At 36.9% G+C, this 22,920-nt stretch overlaps 1 protein-coding gene across 1 annotated transcript in view; it reads left to right on the top strand.

The window, feature by feature from the left end:
- The first annotated feature begins 3,985 nt into the window (after positions 1-3,985).
- LOC150089755 (methylenetetrahydrofolate reductase (NADPH)) overlaps positions 3,986-22,920 on the top strand; it is a 137,349-nt gene continuing 118,414 nt past the window's right edge. The window contains exons 1-3 of the mRNA XM_090390093.1: positions 3,986-4,227; positions 10,962-11,200; positions 11,385-11,498. Of these exons, the coding sequence (XP_090246219.1) occupies positions 3,986-4,227; positions 10,962-11,200; positions 11,385-11,498 (595 nt within the window). The remainder of the gene's footprint in view (positions 4,228-10,961; positions 11,201-11,384; positions 11,499-22,920) is intronic.

Here is a 22,920-nt window from a genome sequence, read left to right as displayed (position 1 = left end):
CTACCTGAGCAGGATCATCAACAGTTGAACCATCGATATTATTATTATTATCTATAAAGTGCAAGGAAGTCTGAGGCTTATGCTGCACCAGCAAAAAAAAAAAAAAAAAATTCCCGAGTTACCCTGAGAGAGAAAAGTAGAAGGTAATCACCAAGAAAGAGAAGAATGATGATATCCAGCTCAGGACCCTGGCTTCGTCAAGCTCATACTCACCAGATGTGAGCCCCCGGGGTTAGCAAGTGGACTAATCTGATTCATCCTGTTCCTTCTAGAGTTTACATAAGTAAAGAACTTTTCGCTGTTTTTCTTTGCTTTGTGCCAAAGATTTCTCATAATCTGCTTTTGCCTACCTAACCTCCTTTGTGACTTGATTACAGACTAGCTTATATCTATCACAGGCTTCCATGTCACCTGTTAATTTATATGCATCCCATGCATTTTTTCCCTTTGACACACGTCTCATTAGTTCATCTGACGTCCATTTAGGCCTAAACCTTGAACAATATTTCTTAGTTGGTATGAAAAGCCTTGAAGCTTCCATGATTAATTTTTTTGAATGCTTCCAATTTTGAATTTGCTGTTGGTAACACACCAGTTGTTCCATTATATAGACTTTAAATACTGTCTCAGACCATCATAGTCACCTTTATGAATTCAAAACCCTTCCCTTTACCCCTGATGGTAGTTACCTCTTTGAGTAAATCCCACTTCAGCACACTGTGATCATTGCCACCTACTGGTTCCATTATCTGCAGATTCTTAATGCATGAAGAATCACTACTGATAATCAAATCAAGAGTATTACTCCCTCTATTTGCCTCCCAAACATGCTTCTGTAGAAAACAAGCATCCAATAAATTCCCAAAAGCCTTGCTAGTGTGCCAGTGAACAACCCACAAATTCCAGTCAATAGCTGGGAATTTAAAATCTCCCCTTATAAGACACTCGGATATTCTGATATACCACTCTACTTCTCTGTACAGTTGATTATTATACTCATCAGAGTCATTAGGCCTATAACACACTCCTACACTCAGTTTTTCTTTCCAAGTGCTTATATCACACCAAACTGACTGGACACTGCTCTGTCCACCATGTCGACTGGCTGTACTTCCTTGGATTTTGTGTTTCTTAACTAATAGCATAACTTCGTTGGGCTTGTCTAGTGAAAATTCACTGAGTTACATTATGGAAAAGCCGACCGGGCTAGTCGAGTGGGTAAAGTACCTGCCTGGCAACCCAAGGTCGCGGGTTCGATTCCGCCTCGGGCTTGGATCAAAGTACTGCAAAAACCTGGATCAAAGTACTGCAAAAACCTTGGCAATATGGCCATAGAAGCTGATGCGCCAACAACTACCAAATCAAAAAAAAAAAAAAAAAAAAACATTATGGAAAGCATAGTGTGTGTGTCGAATTCTTATTTACCTTTACTTAATATTAAAAACTGGACGTTAATCCCATTTAATACCATTTAATTTAAAATGAATACTACAAAAAAGAGTAAAACATATCATTTTCATCAAGAGTGGGAACTAGAATACTTTTTTGTAATGATAAAAGAAAAATGTTTTTTGATTTGCAATGCTTCCCTGGCTAGACCCAAAAAGGAAATTTAGAAAGGCACTTTAATGCATGGTAAATACCAATCGGATTTTCTGTCTAATGGAGACCTTAGAAAAAATAAATTAAAAGAACCTAAATCCAGATTATTCCCACAACAAAATTTGTTCGTGACATCTAATTTACAATCTAAATCAGTAACTGTAGCATCTTTTAAAGGCATCTTCTTTCAAAAAATTGCACCATTTTCTGATGGTCATTTCATCAAAGACATTTTTAGAAATAACAGATTCTCTTTTTGAAAATTTTAAGAACAAAAATGAAATTAAAAGTGCTCTTTAAGATCTGCAATTATCTCAAAATACTGTGATGCAACGCATTGAAAAAATGAGTAAAAATGTGATCAAACAATTGAGTGCTCATATTACTAATTGTGTGTCCTTTTCTTTACAACTGGATGAATCTACAGACACCAGTGATACTGCTCAATTGCTCATTTTTATTCGTATGGTTTTCGATGATTCTTCAACTAGAAAAGAACTGCTGGGTATGGTTTCGTTAAAAGAAAGACTAGAGGTTGTGATATATTTAATGCATTAAAAAATTTTATTAAAAGAATAAAATTACCACTATTTAAGCTCGTATCAATAACAACAGATGGAGCTAAAGCAATGACAGGGCATCTTAATGGATTCATTGCATTGTGCCAAAAGGATGATGAATTCCCAGCTTTTTTGAGTTACTGCTGTATCATTCACCAACAAGTGTTTAGCCAGCAAAATATTAAATACTAAAAGTGTTATGGATATAGTTTTTAAAATCGTGAATTCTATCAGAGGACAATCTCGTCAAAGGAGAATTTTCAAAATGCAGCTCGATGAAAATGAACCAAATCCAATATTACACACGGATGTGAGGTGGTTGAGTCGGAGTAAGTTTTGTGGAGATTTTGAAATTTGCTGAATGAAATTTAAAAATTTGTTGATCGAAGGGCAGATGATTATCAGCAGCTACAAGGTACGGAGTGGTTGTGTGAATTTGCTTTTTTTGGCAGATTTTACCAGTAAATTAAGTGATCCGAATTTGGAATTACGAGAAAAAAATAAAAATGTGGGTGACGTGATTAGTAGTATTTCCGCATATAAATATCAATTTTTGGCAATGGCTAAGGATCTCAAAGAAGAAAAAAAAATTTCAATCAATTTGCAGATATGCAAGATCATTTGCAAAAATATCCTGTTTTTGAATTTAATAATGAGAAATATGTTTCTGAAATTGAGAAAGTTGTGGATGATTTTGAAAAAATTGAAGACATTGTTCAATATATTTCCTATTCATTTAAAGTCAACTTAGAAACTAAACAAATTGCAGAAAAAATCACTGATTACTTGAAAATGAGATTATTACATTGCAAAACAATATCTTCCTAAAAGCCAGACCATCAGAAAAAGACTTTTGGAAATATGTTTGCCTAGAAAAGTACCCAAATGTAAAAAAATGCAGTGAACTTTTAAATTCCTGTTTTTGTTCCACTTATCTATGTGAATCGGCTTTTTCATATTTGAAACAAACAAAGACGAAGAATCGCTCTATTCTTACAGACTTGCATACAGAAGATTCTTTATGGTTGGCCTTATCACAGCATATCCCAGATTTTGAAAGATTGGCAGATGACATGAAGACACAAACATCACATAAATTAAAAATTTAAATACGTATGAATTTAAAATAAGAATTCTGAATTATATTTAATTTTAAAATTTATAAACAACATTTTTCAATATGTTTTGATTAACTTTTTTAATTATGTGCAATAAAATTCTTGAGTTGATAGATCGTGGCACATTTTGAAGAAAAAAAGTAGATCACGTCACAAATTAAGTTGGCCGCCCCTGCAATATACCATACAGATGACCTGGTCAACAGATCAGGTCATCTGTTGAGAAAGAGTGCTTTATTAAAATGTACAGTATTTTGCTATACAGCCATTTATGACACTTTGGAGTGGGAAGGGAAGTCAGGTTAACTTAGAGAAAAGTGAGGCCAACAGCGCGATGGAGGTGACATGAAGTGGATGGAGGGCTGGAAGAGGAGGTGGTATAGTCATGTCATGATATGCCATGTGATAGGAGCAAGTGTGGAGTGAAATGTGCAGATGACTCCAGATCTGACGTTGGTGACCTAGGTCTGTGCTGGTGGCCTAGTGGGTAGTACCAACTCTGCTTTTATAGGTTTTAGACAGTTGTATAGAGTTATTTTGATTAACAAAAGTTGTGCATATATATCTTATCTTCCCACTCCCCATTACACATTATTTATCTATTACTACTTTGTGTGTCTTATTGGTATAATATAGGACAGTCTTATCATAATAATAATAAAATAGATTTATTTGTAGGTATCTTAGTATTTATTGCAAGCAGTCATGGTGAGGAAGTCAAGTTCAGACTCGGCATGTTCTACAACATCCAGTGAACTTTCAGACATCTGTACCTCAAGTACTGATTCATCTCCTGATGTATCTCGTTCATCATCACCTCTTCCAGAAGGAAGCTATACTTCATTATGTGATCGGATTCATCGGCGAATAGAGAATGGCGATAAGTTTTTCTCACTTGAATTCTTCCCTCCACGTACAAAAAGTGGTGCTGTAAATCTGCTTGCTAGGTATATATATTTAGTTTTCCAACAAAAATTTCAAAATATAAATTATAATCATATATAATATACCATAAATTCTGATGAAGTTAAAAAAAATTATGCCATTGAAATTAAATGCCAGTTGTTGATTTAAAAATGAACACATTTGATTTAATTTGAAAATTATCTTTAATTATTGAGAAGCTTAGTAAAAGAACAACCTGTGTTGAGAAACAGTTTTGGATGTATAGGTGGTCACAGATTAGAACACATTTAGAAATAGAATACTTTCCATTTTTAATGGAGGAAGTAAGAAAATTGCCAAGAATGATCTGTTTTTCATATTTATATAAATATATTTAAAATAAATTGATGCTTTATTTTTTTTTTTTTTGGTTGAATTTTCATAATGTAATATTGAATTTTTGATACAAATTGCAGGGCTGATTGCAATTAGCTATAATTGAATCCATAGGTGGTAATAGTAGTAGTAGTAGTGGCATGTGATGCAAGAAAGCAAGTGTATGAGCTTATGCAGCATCAGCCAAAAAAAAAAAAAATCATACCATTCCCTCCAAATGCCTGTCCAGTTCCTCCTTAAATTTATTCAACCTATCAACTTTCACAACGACAGATGGAAGTTTATTCCAGCAATTAACCACCCACTGACTAAAGGCAAATTTCTGCACATCTGTTCTACATCTGTCTTTTCTTAATTTGAATTTATGCCCCTTAGGTTTGTAATCTGAACAAGTGGAAGAATCCCATCAGAATTCAGCGTGCTCAACCCATTCAAGGCCTTATACACCTCAATCAGATCACCGCGCAGGTGCCTGGTCTCCAGCCACTGCAATTTGCAGAACTTAAGCTTCTCTTGGTAAGAGGATCCCTTCATTCCCTTCACCAATCTTGTTGCCCTTCTCTGCACACGCTCAAGTAAATCTACATCCTTCCTAAAATGAGGCCTCCAGACCTGTACGCAGTACTCAAGGCGTGGCCTGACCATTGCCTTATACAGAGGGACAATAACCTCCTTCTCCCTGCTAGCAAAATTCCTATATATCATTGACAAAACCCCATGACCTGCCCTGGCAGCCTGTCTGCATTGCTCAGAAAACTTCATATCTGACTGCACAATTACTCCCAGGTCTTTTTCATTTTCTACCACCTTGTGTAGTACTACACCAAGTGTAGTACCACACAGTTGGTACGTTTCTCTGGGGTTACTTCTACTCATATGCAGTACTTTGCATTTTTCAAGGTTAAACTTCAGTTGCCACTTCTTAGCCCATCTGCCCAAATTATCTAGATCCTGTTGCAGTAGCACACTGTCATTAACAACCCTGCCAACCTTTGTATCATCTGCAAACTTCGACATTAAGCCTGATATACCTTCATCAATATCATTGATAAATATACAAAACAACAGTGGACCTAACACCGAACCCTGTGGGACACCACTAATAACATTAGCCCACGAAGAGCAGCATCCATTGATTACCACCCTCTTGTCTTCTCCCACTTAACCATCCTTTTATCCATTGTAGCAACTTACCCTTAATACCATTCTGCTCCAATTTGTACAATAGTCTTCCATGCGCAACTGTGTCAAAAGCTTTCCTGAAATCCAAATATATGATATCAAAATTATTTTTTGCATCCAGTTCCTTTGTAACCACATCATAATATCCTATCAAATTTGTCAGACAAGACTTTCCCTTAACGAACCCATGCTGTGGGTTTGTTATAGTTATCAACCCAAACCAGTAATGGGTTGATAACTATTAACAGCCAATCCCCTAAACTTGTTAATAATTAAAGATAGCCTTTTTTATTGAGATTAATGAATTTGATTCTGATCTTGGATATTTCTAAACATTTATTTGAGTTAACTTTTTTAAAAATAAAAATTTTTAATATAACTGAACAAGTGTAATTTTTAAGTGCTTCAAAATGTAGAAAGTAGAAAAATTCTCATTTTAACTAACAATATTAAACTAAAAATTCTCTAGAAGATAGCCTAATAACTGATAAGTGTATTATGTTCATCATATTCTGGAATTGGATTGTTGTTTATTGTTCTTTAGAGAATCTAAATATTTCCTTCTAAGTATGTAAAATATTTCATTTTTATTGAATGTGAAATGATTATAATATGAAGAAATAGTATTGTATAAACTTGCTAGTATAATTTGAAATGAACTTCCATTTCATATAAATTAAATGATAAAAAAAAAAAAAAAAAAAAAAAAAAAAAAATCTGGAAGTTTTTAAAGCACTTATCCAGATTTACTTTAAATTTTGTTACCCTTCTTTTTTTAGTCATAAATTTTATTCATAATTCATGCATAATTGCAGCATTCTTTCTGAGTGCCATACTTTAATAATTTTAAATAATAATTTATTTCATTTCTCAAATAGAATAGTGCATCCTGGAAGAGTTAATATTGGTCATACAGTGTAGGGAAGCAAGCCCATACTGTATCAGCCAAAATACATCAGCTGAATGTTTTCTCTGCTCCCTTTCGAAAAGATCCAAAAATGAGGTTTCCAAACCTGTATATATTATTCAATATATGGCCTAACCATTGCTTTGTACAAAAGATAATGATCTCTTTGTCTTGACGGACAAAGTTCCTGTATATCATTAATAGAATGCTATGAACCCTACGTTATAACAGCCTATCTGCACTACTTAAAGAACTTCATGCTGGACTGTATGTAGCTTTACCCCTAGGTGTTTTTCATTATTGACTCTTGAGTTTGGTACTTCCTAAATACTGTGTCATCCTGAGATTACTCTTATCAAAATACAGTATCTTTCATTTATCAATTAGTATTAATAGTGGCAAAATAGATTCAAAGAAGCTTATACAGCATCAGCTAAACAACAAGCCCACTACCTACTCATTTGCCCATTCCTTCTAATAATTTATCCAGTCCTTTAAATTTATTTATTCAAGCTATACACAAGTTTGTTCCAACAATCAGTTATTTTCTGGCTGAAATCAAATTTTCACACATCTGTCCTTTTCTAATTTAAATTTATATCCTTTGTGTGTTGCTCAAGAAAGAGCAAGGACACCATCTGCATTTTGTTTATACAACTCATTTAAAGCCTTAAACTCTTCAATTGGGTCTCCTCGCAGGTGCTTATTTTCCAGACGCTGCAGTTTACAAAGAGCTCAAAGTCTTTGCGAAGAGTACCCTTTTGTGTTATTCTTCATGTTATACCTCAATTGCCATTTTTCAACCCATCCATATGGATTATCCAAACATGTTGAAGTAGAACAACCTGGCAATTATTAATAATATTAATAAATCAGTGTTAATTTTTATGATCATCAAATTTTGACATTAAACTTGAATTACATAAATCAGATTTCATTAATAAATATCAAGAATGTAAGGGTCCAAACACTGAGCCTTGTGAGACTCAACTTATGACACTGGTCCATGAAACAAAATAACCATTTAGTATTAGTAATGGTAAATGATGCAAGGAAGTAAGCTTTTTTTCAGCATCAGCTAAAAAATTTAATTTACTGGGCCACGTCGGCCACATATATGCGACATAAAAAAAAACTTTTTTTTTTTTTTTTTTTTGATATTTTAAGCGAAAAAACAACACTGACATTACAATATTTATTTGAGAATTACTAATCAAATTATTTGCTAATATTTTTTGGCCCCTGGGGAATTTTTTTCTTAAACTAGCTTGGCAGTCAACAGGTAGGACTAGGATGAGGTGGTTAGCTGTTGGGTAAACTGTATGTGCTAAAATAACCACCGGTGATCCGGCACACTCACTAATCCGGCACCCCACAGGTCCCAACGCAGCTGGATTAGTGATGATCAACCTGTAGTTCTTTCTTGAATTTATTGAAATTTTTCACTCACACACACAACAACAGATGGAAGTTTGTTCCAACAATCAACTACCCGCTGGCTGAAGTACAACCATCTTTCCTCAATTTGAATTTATATCCCCCTCATGTTTGTAGTTTGAGCAAGATAAAGAATGCCATCAGCATTGAGCTTACTCAATCCATTCAGAGCCTTAAACACCTCAATCATATGACCTCACAGATACCTAGTCTCCAAATGCTGCAATTTGCAGAACTGAAGCCTTTCTTGCTAAGACCACCCTTTCGTTCCCTTCACTAATCTCATTGCCCTTCTCTGCACCCATTCCAGTGGATCTACTTCCTTCCTAAAATGAGACCTCCAGACCAGTATGCAGTACTGAAGATGTGGCCTAACCATTGCATTGCACAGTGTGATAATCACTCCTTATTCCTGCTAGTAAAGTTCCTGTATATCATTGACAAAACCTCATGAGCTGACCTGGCACCCTGTCCACATTGCTCAGAGAACTTCACACCTGACTGTATTACCCTCAATTCTTTTCATTTTACACTGCCCTGACATGATACAGGAACTTTACTAGCAGGAATAAGGAGTGATTATCACACTGTGCAATGCAATGGTTAGGCCACATCTTCAGTACTGCATACTGGTCTGGAGGTCTCATTTTAGGAAGGAAGTAGATCCACTGGAATGGGTGGATCTACTTTGTATGTTGATTTCAGATTACTACTGCTTATATGCAGTACCTTACACTGACCCACCTAATGTTTAGTAAAATCAACATCTAGAAAAATTAGGCATACAAGCCTAATTTTTCTAGATGTTGTTGCAGTAGAGTATCTTGATTATTGTCATTAACCACCTTGCCAACCTTTGTATCATCTACAAACTTAGACATGAATATCTTCATCAATATTGTTAATAAATATAGAAAACAAGAACGAGCCTGGTACTCAACTAATGACATTAGTCTGTGAAGAGCAATGTCCATTAAAAACCACTGTCTGACTCAACCATCCCTTTATCCATAGCAGTGACTTGCCCTTAATTCCACTCTAATTTATACAACGGTCTTTATATGCAACAATATCAAAAAGCATTTTTTGTATCATGGTTTAAACGATGGGTTTAGGGTGGAATGGGGAATAAAGCATTTCATCCTAAAAAGAATTGTTTCAGTGACACAGCTGAGAAAGATTAGGATCAGGAGGTTTGTGAAGAAACTATCAGAACCAGGATATGAATTGTGTAATCTGAGTTATTCCAATCCTAACATTAATTGAATACCTTAAAGACTTGTTTGTTAAGAAAACAAGATGTTTAGAGGTATGAGTAGATCTGGTATTCTAATAGCTAAATGAGCAATTTGTGTAAGGTCATTAGTAATAGCAAAATGTTGCTGCATTTCTGTAGCTTGCTGTGGCCATAAACTGTAAAATTGAATCACATTGGAGTTATGAATGTTAAAATCAGTAATGAAAATAAATCAATGCTAGAAAAATTATTCTGGAAAAAGTCCAATTTCAAAGAAAGAAAGAAAGAATGTAAAAACTTCAGAGTGATTTGTCACATAAGTACTGTAGCTTGATGGTTCATTTTTTGCACTCACATATATGCTTTTTTCCTGGAAAATCTTGATTCCATCAGTGAGGAACATGGTGAGTAAATCCACCAAACATATTATTAATAGCCATATGGTGCAAGGAAGCCTGAGGCTTATGCTGCACCAGGAAAAAAAAAGTTCCCAAGTTACCGAGTTCCTGAGTGAGAGAGAGAGTGAGAGTGAGAATCAAAAGGAGAAGGGAATCACCAAGAAAGAGAAGAATGATGATATCCCGCTCAGAATCCTGGGTGTGCCAAGCCCATACTCACCAGATGTGAGACCCCGGGGTTAAAGGAGTTGAAAGAAGACAACAAGAAAGGTGGAACATAAATGTGATGGCAGATTACTGCTGGATTTTGAAAAGATTTGGGAGATGGCTGGTGTATAAAAGAAAAACCAAAAAGCATTCATTTAAAACCAAAGAACTTAGACTGGTGAATTATGTATAAACATTTACTTTTTATTAATATGCTCCTATTTTTTTTTTTCATTTTGAGTTTTATACTTTTCATTATAAAAAGAGCGAAAATTATTTGGATTAATTAAATAGAATATATAAAATAAGGAAAGACATTTCCTTTTTTTCCAGTTTTTATCTGTGTACGTATTACAAAAAATAATATCAGGTTTGAAATTAGCATAGCAAACCTAAGGAAATGAAAATATTAGAATTAAAACTCCATTTTACAAGCTTTTTGCAGGCATGATCTGTTATAAGTATAATATAATATAGTATATATTGCTAAGCATCTTTGGCATCACTTCACTCAGTTGTTGATAAAACTTAAAAAATAAACTTTAGTTTTAATTATAAAAGTTTCCATTTATTTCCACAATAAGTAGTAATTTTCTAATATACTGTGAGATAAATAATAGTGATGTCTAATGAGATAAATTGCAATATCTTACACAGTTAAGAATTTAGGATAAAAGCTGCTATTCAAAATTTTATAATTTAGATTAAATTTATGATAAAAGTTTAAATTTTCCAATAAGTGTAATTTAGCTGTCAGTCTAATTTTATATATATATATATATATATATATTTAGTTATACAAGCTGGTAGAATTTCAATAATTATAACCATCAGACTTACCTGTATATTTCTTTTATTTTGATTAGATGTTTTTTCCTGTTATTTCTAGTTTTAATTTTCTTGTTCGATTACTAATAATTACTAATGATTAGTAATTATTAGTAATAATTTCATCTTGTAGATTTTTTTCTCAGGTTTTTAATATATTTAAAATATTTAAACTCTTGCTGTGCCATTCTAATCCTTGTCCAGATTTGATCGTATGAGACAGGGAGGACCCCTGTTTATTGACATCACTTGGCATCCTGCAGGAAACCCTAGCAGTGACTCGGAGACATCTAGTGTGACTGTTGCTGGGGCTGCCCTAAACTATTGTGGATTAGAAACAATGTTGCATATCACATGTTGCACCCATTCACAAGAAGAGATCAATCAATATCTTCGTCGAGCTAGAGATCTTGGAATCAAAAATATATTGGCTCTCAGAGGAGGTATGACTTCATTATATTCTCATCTAGGAGGATGAACTTGGTTTCCAGCTATATTGATTTGTATATTTTTCTATATACATAACATTGCTTTTACTTCCTCTCTAGCTAACTTTAATTGCTTTTAGTTATATCTATATCTGAAAGTTATAACAGATTTTATAAATGTATTTTGTGTATATTTTAGATCCTCCACTTGGAGAAAACTGGAAGCAACCAGGGAATATATTTATACATGCTGCCAATTTAGTTCAGCACATCAGAGAAACTTTTGGAGACTTTTTTGTTATTGGAGTAGCAGGTACTTTACACTCTGAATAGTTCTTTAAGTTAGAATAGTACTTTAAGTAGCAGGTACTTTACACTCTGAATAGTTCTTTAAGTTAGAATAGTACTTTAACATATCAGAGAAACTTTTGGAGACTTTTTTGTTATTGGAGTAGCAGGTACTTTACACTCTGAATAGTTCTTTAAGTTAGAATAGTACTTTAACATATTAAAGTACTATTCTAGTTTGTTCACATTAAAGAAAGCATTGATAGCATTTGTTAATATAACCGAAATATGCATAATATGCTATGAATATATATATTAAAATATATACTGTATATATTTTATTTAAAGACTAAATACACAAGGCATAATTCCATATGGGTTTAAATTAACTATATAATATCAGTGTAGATACACCTTAGTTAACCCATAAAATTAAACTACATACATAGTTGTAAAGGCATTGTTTTAATTATATCTCATATTGTGGCTACCTTCACAGCGAGATTAGTATTAGCAATGGCCATATGGTGCAAGGAAGCTTATGGCTGCACCAGCCAAAAAATAATAATGATAAAAATAAAATAACAAAAATAAATAAAATAACAAAAAAATGATAAAATAAAATAATAATAATAATAATAAAAAAATAATAAGAGAAAAGAAAATAGACAACCTATGCAGTTCCCTCCTCCTCCTATAGGTAATTATCCAGCTGACCTTTAAGTTTCCCCAAACCATCAGCCTCTACCACCCATGTAGGTAACTTATTCCAGTACAGTAATTTATAACTTGCTGGCTAAAATAAAATAAATCTGCAATCCAGTCTAAACATCTCCCCCATAACTTGAAATTATGGCCCATGTTCTAGAATCATTTATAACCATGAAAATTTCATTCTCGTTCATTTTGCTTATGCCTCTCAGAGCCTTAAACACCTCAATCATGTCTCCTCTAAGGTGCCTAGTTTCAAAGCTCTGCAACCCAAATATTCGAAGTCTTTCCTCATATGGATGCCCTTTTGCTGATCTCACCAGGCAAGTTACCCATCTTTGGACCTTTTCAAGAAGCACAATGTCTTTCTTAGGTGCGGTCTCCATACTTGAACACAGTTTTCCAAGTGTGGTCTAACAATAACCTTATATAATGTGATTATGACATCCTTATCTCTACTCGCAACTGTTTGATAAATCTTCGATAGGACACCATGGGCCTTCCTTCCAACCATGGACAGGTGTTGTGTCTTATGTACGGTGGCACCCAAACGTTAGTTCAACTCCGCCATGGTACACCGTGATGATTTTTTTTTTTTTTTTTTTTTTTGATTTGGTAGTTGTTGGCGCATCGGCTTCTGCGGCCATATTGCACCTCCCAAGGTTTTTTTTGCAGTACTTTGATCCAAGCCCGAGGCGGGAATCGAACCCGCGACCTTTGGGTTGCCGGGCAGGTACTTTACCCACTCGGCTAGCCCGGTCGGCACACCGTGATGAGTACAGAGCTCTGTGAAATGGCCAGATACAAGTATGATGCTATGTCTGCAAAGTGTGTCTCTTGTTCTGTTGTTTTGTTGTATCTGGCGACTTAACTACTAGGGAGCAGCGATCACCAGGATGGCTGCTCCCTAGTACCCACACACACACACCATGAGGAGGTGGGCCACAACAATACATGTACTGTCACACGAAAGTGACAAGGTAAGAATCCCGCATCCACTGAAGGAAAAAACAATTCCAGTGGATGCCAGCAAATCCCGTACCACTGGGAGCCCAACCTGGTGGTACCAGCACATAAAAAAAAATAAATAAAATAAAATAATAAAATAAATAAATAAAAAATAAAAATAATAATAATAAAAAATAAATAAATAAAATAAAATAAAGAATTCTCAAAAAAAAGTGATTATAGGCAAATAAAATATAAAATAATAATAATAATAATAATAATAAAATAAAAACTGCCAAGAATAATGAATTGAGCAGTGGTCATGTAGCTTAGTGATGGGGTGGTAATCAGCAGTAGTCGAGTCATTAGAGAAATCAGTAGGTAAATTCTGGTTCCCCTTGTTTCATAATAAAATTTCAGGTAGACTTGGCCAGGGTGACACATGACGGAACAGAAGACTCAGTGGAACTGATGCCAGGAAGAGAGGAAAAACATATAGTCAATGATGGTAGGTGAAATCACAATTCAGTTATAAGGCAGATATCCTGATAGTAGGGAAGCCGGTTAGCTGGCACCGTCTGTTAAAAATTTCTTTCGAAAATTCTTGGAAGATTTCAAGAGTTTCCTTATTTGTAATTAAATCATGTTCATTTTCAGGAGCAAAGTGATGAGACATAGTTGAGATCCATTGCCAAAGGTCTTGGAAAATTGGGCAAGAGTAAATTACGTGTTGCCAGTCCTCGATGCCATTGCATAAGCAAGAATCTGTAGGGGTCTAATTAAACTGTAAGAGCTTTGCATTCAATGATCCATGACCTGTTATTAAGTATGATGTGCAGAGGCTGGGGAAGAACCATTTCTGTACAGCGTTGGAAGAGGTAAATGAGATGTCAGGTATAAATGACTTGGTTACAATACCTTTAGTAGATAAGGACCACCTGGATTGCCAACAGTTGGTTAGAAGATTCCAGCATTTCTCTTTTTCTTTCTTTCAGTCAGCAGTTGGATTGACAGTAATATTAAGGAGGGTAATAGGTATTCCTTTCCTAATATAAATAGCAGAGACCTTTATAAATAACATGCAGGTCAGCAGGTAAAGTGCCTCAATAGCTTGTAGGGCCGGTGTGGAGACTGTACAGCATGTTTGAAGCAGTGCCAAGAGAAAAGACCTTTGTATAGTATCCATTTGAGATTTTACAGTAAGAAGGCTGGCCCTATGAAACCAAATACAGGAGGAATATCATAGAACTGGGATAAAGACGGTACGATACAAGATACGGAGAGTATTGTTTTATTATTCTAGAAAGAGCATTGATGTAAAGTTCTTAATCTTTTTAGAGATGCTGTAAGCGAGATGAGAAGGCCAGATGGTCATCTAGGAGAACACCAGGGTGTTTGTGTGTGGAGACTAGAGGAAGTGAATTTCTTTGATATTTTATTACTGGAGGCCTACCATAATTTAGTCTTCCATTAAAGATCATCATTTTTGTTTTTGTTACTGAAATGGTGAGCTTGTTTTGAGTGGCCCAGTCGGATAGTCTGGAGAGAATATTATTTGCAGAAGTTTCTAGATCCCTTCTGGAATTTCTGTGGACAAGACCAACTAGTTCCTTGCAACCAGTCTACAATACTCAGAGAACTTCATGTCTGACCGTATCATAATACCCAAGTTCCTTTCTTCCACTTCCGGCTTTAGTTCAACTCCGCCAAGTGTATAAGTTATTTTGGGGTTACTGATCGCCAGGTACAATACCTTACGCTTTCCTGTATTAAAGCTGTCATTTTTCTAACCATTCCTGAAGTCTACTAGGTCACTCTGAAGAAGCTCTGCTTGGCGGTGATCATTAACTACTCTACCAATCTTTACATCATCTGCAAATTTAGACATCATGCCCTCTATCCCTTCATCAAAGTCATTTATGAAAATCAAAAACAAAAGTGGTCCTAATACTGATCCTTGGGGAACCACTTCTTACATCAATCTGAGCAATAACCATTTATCACAACCCTCTGCCTCCTGCCATGAAGCCATCCAGTTAGCCATCTAAGGATTTTCCCTGTGATTCCAACCTGTTTCCTCCCCTTGTTAGTTGTTGGCGCATCAGCTTCTATGGCCATAATGCACCTCCCAAAGTTTTTTTGCATTTTACTGTGATCCAAGCCCAAGGTGGAAATCGAACCAGCGACCTTTGGGTTGCTAGGCAGGCACGTTACCTACTTGGATAGCCCGGTCGGCAACCTGTTCCAGCTTATAAGTAACTGCTCATGTAGGACTGAGTCAAATGCTTTGCTGAAATCCAAATAAACAATGTTGAAATTATTCCCTAAGTCCAGCTCATGAGTGACCCTGTCAAAATAACTAACCAGATTAGTTAAACATGATTTTCCCTTTACAAAACCATGCTGTGAGTATCCTTCAGAATTCCATTTCTATCTAAATGATCCTGTATTCCAACCCTTGATCATTGTCTCCATAATACCAGGTATTATTATTATTGCTCTTATATTATTTCTCCCTGACTGGGGGTTCCACCTCATGACGGGTATTACTACCAAGTACACAGGGTGGTTGTTGTTATGTCTGGTGTTATTGTTGGTCGAGGAACTCTCTGACTATCCTACAGGTGTTCAGGATTGCGACTTTCTGGACTTCCTTGTAGGTGTTCGCTGGGAGACCTATTGTTGCTAGGCTCTTATGTAGGGTCTTTGGCACCATACCTATGGTTGACATGATGATTGGGATGGTCGTTACTTGTTGCATATGCCACATCTCTTTGATCTCCTGTCTTAGGTTTGCGTATTTCCTGATTAGATAGCCTTTTCCTTCTTGTCCACAAGGGTTATGTCCGGTCTGTTGTGCGGGATTGTCCTATCTGTTATTATGGCATGGTCCCTGTACAGCTTGTGGGTTGGGGTCTCCAGTACTGCCTGGGGTTCGTACTTGTAGTACAGTACACTTTCTTCGACCAACGGGTATTTCCTTGCTAGCTTCTGATGTATTATCCTGGCTACCTGGTAGTGTCTATGAGTGTACTGAGGTCTGGGTGATCACCTTGCATCCCACGGTGATGTGTTGGATCATTTCTGAGGGCAAGTGGCATCACCGACATGTGTCATCTGACATTCCAGGCTCCTTTGTGATGTATTTTCTATAGTTCCTGGTGTTGATTACTTGGTCTTGGATGGCGAGCATGAATCCTTCTGTCTCGGGGAAGTGCGTCCCGCTCGTGAGCCATGCATTGCAAGCAACTTTATCTATGTGATTTTGATGAAGATCATTGTAGTGTCTGTCATGGAGTGTCTTCTCTGCCCATCTTTCTAGTTTCGTTTGTACCTCCTGGATGGGGGTGGACTCCTCGCTTAGGTTGAGTGGGGTATACTGCTTATCTATCTTCCTTATGGCCTGGTGGAGTGCTGCTGTGTGCTTCTGGAAGTAATCTTTCAAGTTAACTATTGCTGTCTTCTATTGCTCAATGAGGTCTATCAGACTCCTTCCTCCTTCTTCTCGGGCAATTGTCAGTCTCTCCACAGCTGATTTCGGGTGGTGTTGGCGGCTCTTGGTCATCGTTGTCCTTGTCTTTCTCATGATATCCTCCAGCTCGGTATTAGTCCAGTCTATGACCCCAAAGGTGTACGTTAGCACTGGGACTGCATAGGTGTTTATGTCTTTAACTGTGTTCCCAACATTCAGCTTTGCTTTCAGCAGGCTTCTGAGTCTCTGATGATATTTTTTGGTCAGGTAGGCCTTAATTTCCTTGTGCTGTAACTGCTGAGCCTGCATCATCCCCAAGTATTTGTAGGCCTCTCCCTCTGCCATTGCTTCGATCTCTTTACCACTTGCAGCTGGTAGTTTCGGTTGACTAATTTTCCCTGGCGCAATCCATGGGTCTTGCATTTGTCTAGACCAAATTCCATCCTAATATCATTGCTGAATTCTTCGGTGATCTGGAGTAGTTGCTGAAGGTGCTTCTCGGTTCCTGCATAGAGCTTGATGTCATCCATGTACATCAGGTGGGTGAGGATGTACAGGTTCTTCCTTCCTTCTTTGATGTTATATCTGTACTTGCTACTGTTGAGCATGGTAGATAGCGGGTTAATTGCTAGACAGAACCATAATGGGTTCAGGGTATCTTCCTGAAAGATTCCTCTCCTGATGGGGATTGGCCTGGTTGTGATGTTTTCGATCTCAATTGTGGTACTCCATTTTGCCATCGTTTCTCCTAGGAAGTTTGTCACTTTTGAATTGACTTTGTAGATGTTCAGTGCCTCTATTAGCCTGCTACGAGGCATGCAGTTGAAGGCTTTGCGGTAATCGATGTAGGCTGTGTACATGTTGCGATGCTTCTTTGTAGGCTTGCTCCATAACCACTGCTCCTTGCATTCTTTGCACAGCCGCTTGCATCCTTTCTGCTGTTCGGCCATTATGTTCTGACTCTCCAAGTGGTCTGATCTTTTCCTGGTTATGCAGCTGGTCAGGATCTTGTACATTGTTGGGAGGCAGGTGATTGGCCTATATTTTGCCAGGTTTCTTGTATCTTCGTCTTTAGCCGCTTCAGATATGCGATTCCTTGAGTGAGACATTTCGGGATTGTCTCTGGGTGCCTTATCATTTGGGTGATCTGCTCTGCCAGGTGCTTGGGTATGCAAGTGAGCTTCTTGTACCAGTAGTTGTGGACATTATCTATTCCTGGAGTTTGCCAGTTGCGAGAGTTCTTGATCGTCTGTTTTACTTCTTCCCGAATCTTCCACCCTCTCATTTCTTGTACGTCCTTAGTTTTTTTGCGTCTAGTTCTATCCAGGTGGCTCGGCTGTTATGTCTTACTTCCCTGCTCCATATGTTTCCCCAGAACTTCTCAGTCTTATTCTTGGGTGATCTGTTCCCTCCTTTCCCATCTTCGGAGAAGATGGGAAAGGAGGGAACGTAGAACCTGTAGAACCCTCTTTGGTCCTCATCGAATATTGAGTTTTTTATTTTCCTCTGGGAGCTCTCTTTGTATCGGTGTAGTCTCTTGCTGAGTGCAAGGAGCTTCTGCTTCAATGTGTCCAAGTACTTTCTTATTCTCTGATTTTTTATCTCATGTTTGCTGTGGACGCTGTCTCTCTTGAGGATGCTGTTCACTTTTCCAATTAATTTCTTACTCCTGTTGCCCCGTTGGTACTGGGTCAATTGGCCTATCTTGACTCTTAATTCTTCTATCTTCTGCTGAAGTCTTCTTTCCCAAGCTGGTGGTTCCTTCTGTTTTCAGTTCTTCTTCTGCTGCTGGTCTCTTGCTTCTCTTCCATTAATCCTCATGGCTGCTACTGCAGCACAATACACGGCTGTGTGGATGGCCTCCAGTGTTGCACCATGCTGCCAAGGTAATGTGGTATTATGTACTGATTCAGGTGGGCTGTGACTCTCCATAAGGTTCTATTCAGCCTCTCCTTTGGTATCATGTGAGTCTTTGTAAGGTCCATTCCTTCAAATTCTGTTAGGGCCTTCTTCCACTCGTCCTCTATTCTGGATATCATGGCCTCGTCTGTTTCCATTTCAGCTACTGTGGGTTGTATTTCCTCTTGCTCTTCCTCCCCTGGTTCAGTGGTGGTATGTTCTTCCTCCTCTGGTTCCATATTCTTTATCCTTTGTAGTTGATCGCTCATGTCCTGCTTGATTTTTTCCAAGATTGCAGGAGCTATCAGGTTCTTTGTGACGATGGTCCTTCTCTGGTCCACTATTCGTTGTTCAGTGACCTGAATATCCGGGAATCATTCCAGCCACTTGGTATGTAGTCTCGCCCTGTAAGTTGTCATATCGGTCTCCAGTTTCGTTAATTCGTAGTATGCTTGTATGATGTACGTATTCATTTCAGTGCTTCACTTATTATTATTATTATTATTAGCCATGTGGTACAAGGAAGCCTGAGGCTTATGCTGCGCCAGCCAAAAAAAAAAAAAAAATTCTGAATTACCCAGAGAGAGAGAGAGAGAGAGAGAGAGAGAGAGAGAGAGAGAAGTAGAAGGGAATCACCAAAAAAAAAGAATGATGATGATATCCAGCTCAGGAACCTGGGTGTGCCAAGCCCATACTCACCAGACGTTGAGCCCCTGGGGTTAATTTTGCACTACTTTGAATAAGTAACACTTCTCTAGTAGAGAAGACTACTGATAATTATTCTCAGTGGGCACCACCACCACCCAAATGACACTGTTTCAAAGCTTGTTGGCCTATCATCAGTGGTTGGGCAGGTACCCTGGTAATGCAAACATGCCATCACAGTTGCGAAGTTAATTCCACAATATGAGAGATACCAAATGGTAAACAGAATGATACTGTATTTAAAGACTAAATACACAAGGCATAATTCCATATGGATTTAAATTAACTATATTTATAATAACTTCTGGAGACTAGGCACCTGTGAGGCGAACTGATTCAGGTGTATAAGGCCTTGAATGGATTGAGCAGGCTCAATGCTGATGGGATTCTTCCTCTTGCTCGCGCCTCCGTAGCCAGGTGGGAAGGAGCAGCAGTGCATAGCACACGCTTCTTGGTTAGACCGGGGTTCGAGCCCGTCACCACCAAATACGGAGGATGCGGAAAGGTCAGGGAATGACCACCGCATATCCCGGAGCAATATGGCCTTAGTTGCTAATGCTCCTAAAAACCAAACAAACAATCATCCTCTTTCTCAGATTACAAACCTGAGGGGGGGGCATAGATTCAAACTGAGAAAAGACAGTTGTAGAATAGATGTGTGGAAGTTTGCATTTCGCCAGAAGGTAGTTAATTGCTGGAGCAAACTTCCATCTGTTGTTGTGGAAGTTGATAGCTTAAATAAATTCAAGGCAGAACTAGACAAACATTTGGAATGAATGGATCAGTGAAATGGGAATGTTTTTTTTTTTTTTTTGGCTGACGCTGCATATAAGCTTGCTTTCTTGCATCATGTGCCTCTACTAATGCTAATAATAATAATTATTATTATTATTAGTAGCAGTAGTAGTCTCGTTGTTATTATTATTATATTAACTATTGTTCACCATTTGGCATCTCTCATATTGTGGAATTAACTTTGCAACTGCAATGGCATGTTTGCATTACCAGGGTACTTTCCCACCCCACCCACCAATGATAAGCCAATAAGCTTTGAAATGGTGCTGGCTGGGTGGTAGTATCCACTGAGAATAAGTAACGGTAGTCTTCTCTACTAGAGACGCATTACTTATTTGAAGTAGTGCAATACCTAGTATTTCATTGTGAAGGTAGCTACAATAGGAGATATAATTAAAACAATGCTCTTACAATACATATGTAGTTTCATTTTATGGGTTAACTATGGTGTATCTACATTGATATTATATAGTTGTATATATTTTAATATTTTGCATTAGTAGTAGCACTTGATGCAAGAAAGAAACCTTTACAGCATCAGCCAGCCAAAAAAAAAAAAAAGACACTTCCCATTTTATCTATTCATTCTTTCCAATAGTCTTCCTTGAATTTTTTAAGCTGTCAACTTCCACAACAGCAGGTGGATGTTTGTTCCAGCAATCAACTACCTGCTGTCTAAAGGCAAACTTTGGCACATTTATTCCGCAACTGTCCTTCCTCATTTGAATTTGTACCCCCCTTCCCGATACGTGGGGTCTGAGCAAGAGGAAGAATCCCATCAGCATTATGTTTGCTCAATCCATTCAAGGCCTTATACACCTCAATCAGATCACCACATAGGTGCCTAGTCTCCGGATGCTGCAATTTTCATAACTTAAGGTTTTCCTTGTAAAAACATCTCTTTTTTTCACAAGTGTCATTACCCATCTCTGTACTCATTCCAGCAGCTCTACATCCTTCCTAAAATGAGGCCTCCAGGCCTGTGTGCACTATTCAAGATGTGGCCTGACCATTGCCTTATGCAATGGGATAATCACCTCCTTATCCCTGCTAGAAAAAATCCTGTATATCATTGACAAAACTCCATGAGCTGTCCTGGCAGCCTGTCTGCATTGCTCAGAGAACTTTATATTCAACTGCATAGTTACTATAAGGTCTTTTTCATTTTACACTATGCTGAGTGTAGCAACACAAAGTTGGTACATTACTCTGAGGTTGCTGCTACCCATATGCAGTACTGCAGTACTTTGCATTTATCAATATTAAACTTCAATTGCCATTTCTCAGCCCAACTTTTCTAGATCCTGTTGCAGCAGCATACTGTCATTAACAATCCTGCCAACCTTTGTATCATCTTCAAACTTGGACATTAAGCCTGTTATATCTTCATCAATATTACTGATAAATATAGAAAACAACAGTGGGCCCAACACTGAACCCTGGAGAACTTCACTAATAACATTAGTCCACAAAGAGCAATGTCCATTGATTACCACTCTCTGTCTTCTCCCACTCAGCCATCTTTTATCCATAGCAGCAACTTGCCCTTTATTCCATTCTGCTCCAATTTGTACAGCAGTCTTTTATTAGTAAATTAATAAGAGGAGTTTACCTCAATATAGTACGTGGAATATTGAGGTAAACTCCTCTTATTAATTTACTAATATTATTATCAACGTAGAACATATTGAGTATTACAGCTCTGTTTCATACTATCTAAGCAGTCTTTTATGTGCAACAGTATTAAAAACTTTCCTGAAATACAAGTATACAATATCAAAATTATTTTTTGCACCTAGTTTCTTTGTGACCACATCATAGTATCCAATCTAATTGGTCAGAAACGATTTCCCCTTAACAAACCCATGCTGTGTCTGTAGTATAATTGCAGTCTTGTCTGGATGATCCTGCATTATTTCTTTTACCAGTGACTACATTATTTTCCCTGAAATGGAAGTTAAACTAACATATCTGTAATTGATTGTGAATTGTGCCAACCTTTGATCCCCCTTTTTTAATTGGGGATACATTTACACATCTACAGTCTGCAGGGACCTCCCCTGAATCCAAGGATGCTCTTATAAATTTTTTTATGTATATTGTTTTCATGAAACAATAGCCAGACTTCAGGAGGTTGTTAATTAGGTTATTACATGTATCTCATTCTTAAGCATTATAGAGCTATGTGCATTTAAAGTCACACACACACACACACACACACACACACACACACACACACACACACACACACACACACACACACACACACACACACACACACACACACAGTTATTGCTGATAAGCAGGTAAATGAAGAGGAAATTGCAAATATTATAAACACTTCTAATTTTGCTTACTAATTTACAGCAGTACGAATACTAGATGATAGTAATTGTTTTTTACATATCATAATTGTATTATTTTTAGACAAATATTTCCAAGATGTGATTTAGTTATTAGTTAAGATAAGAAACAAAAAGAGTGTAGTGTTGAATAATTAAAAAATTCTGGGTAGGATGTCAAATTGCTTTTGGTATGTACATAGTTTAATACAATCTTTGAACAGCATGATGCACAGGTTATATTATTCAAAATACTTAAAATGAAAACATCTCACTTGTGTGGGGTGACATGCTTTCATTTCAGGTACGCTACAGAACCTTTTAACCAGCGTGCTTGGGACCTGAGGATTGCTGGATATGGGATTTTTCCAATTTTTGGATAGCCAAGCTTAAAATGTACAAAAAACACAAGAAAAAAATTCAGATAAATAAAAAATAAATATTTATAGTTAACATACCCTTATCCCATTGTTCTTCTTCTTCTTCTTCCCAAATGAATATATCCTAAGTTGATTCACTATCATTTATATGGCATTATCATCATTAGAGGGAATAACTGCAGAAATACCTTGACT

Source organism: Mastigoproctus giganteus, chromosome 2 (genome assembly GCF_048544385.1).
Source record: "Mastigoproctus giganteus isolate SK-2022 chromosome 2, ASM4854438v1, whole genome shotgun sequence".
Lineage (NCBI taxonomy): Eukaryota > Metazoa > Arthropoda > Arachnida > Uropygi > Thelyphonidae > Mastigoproctus > Mastigoproctus giganteus.
Note: the sequence above shows the minus strand (reverse complement) of the source record. Positions and strands in the feature narration are given on the sequence as shown.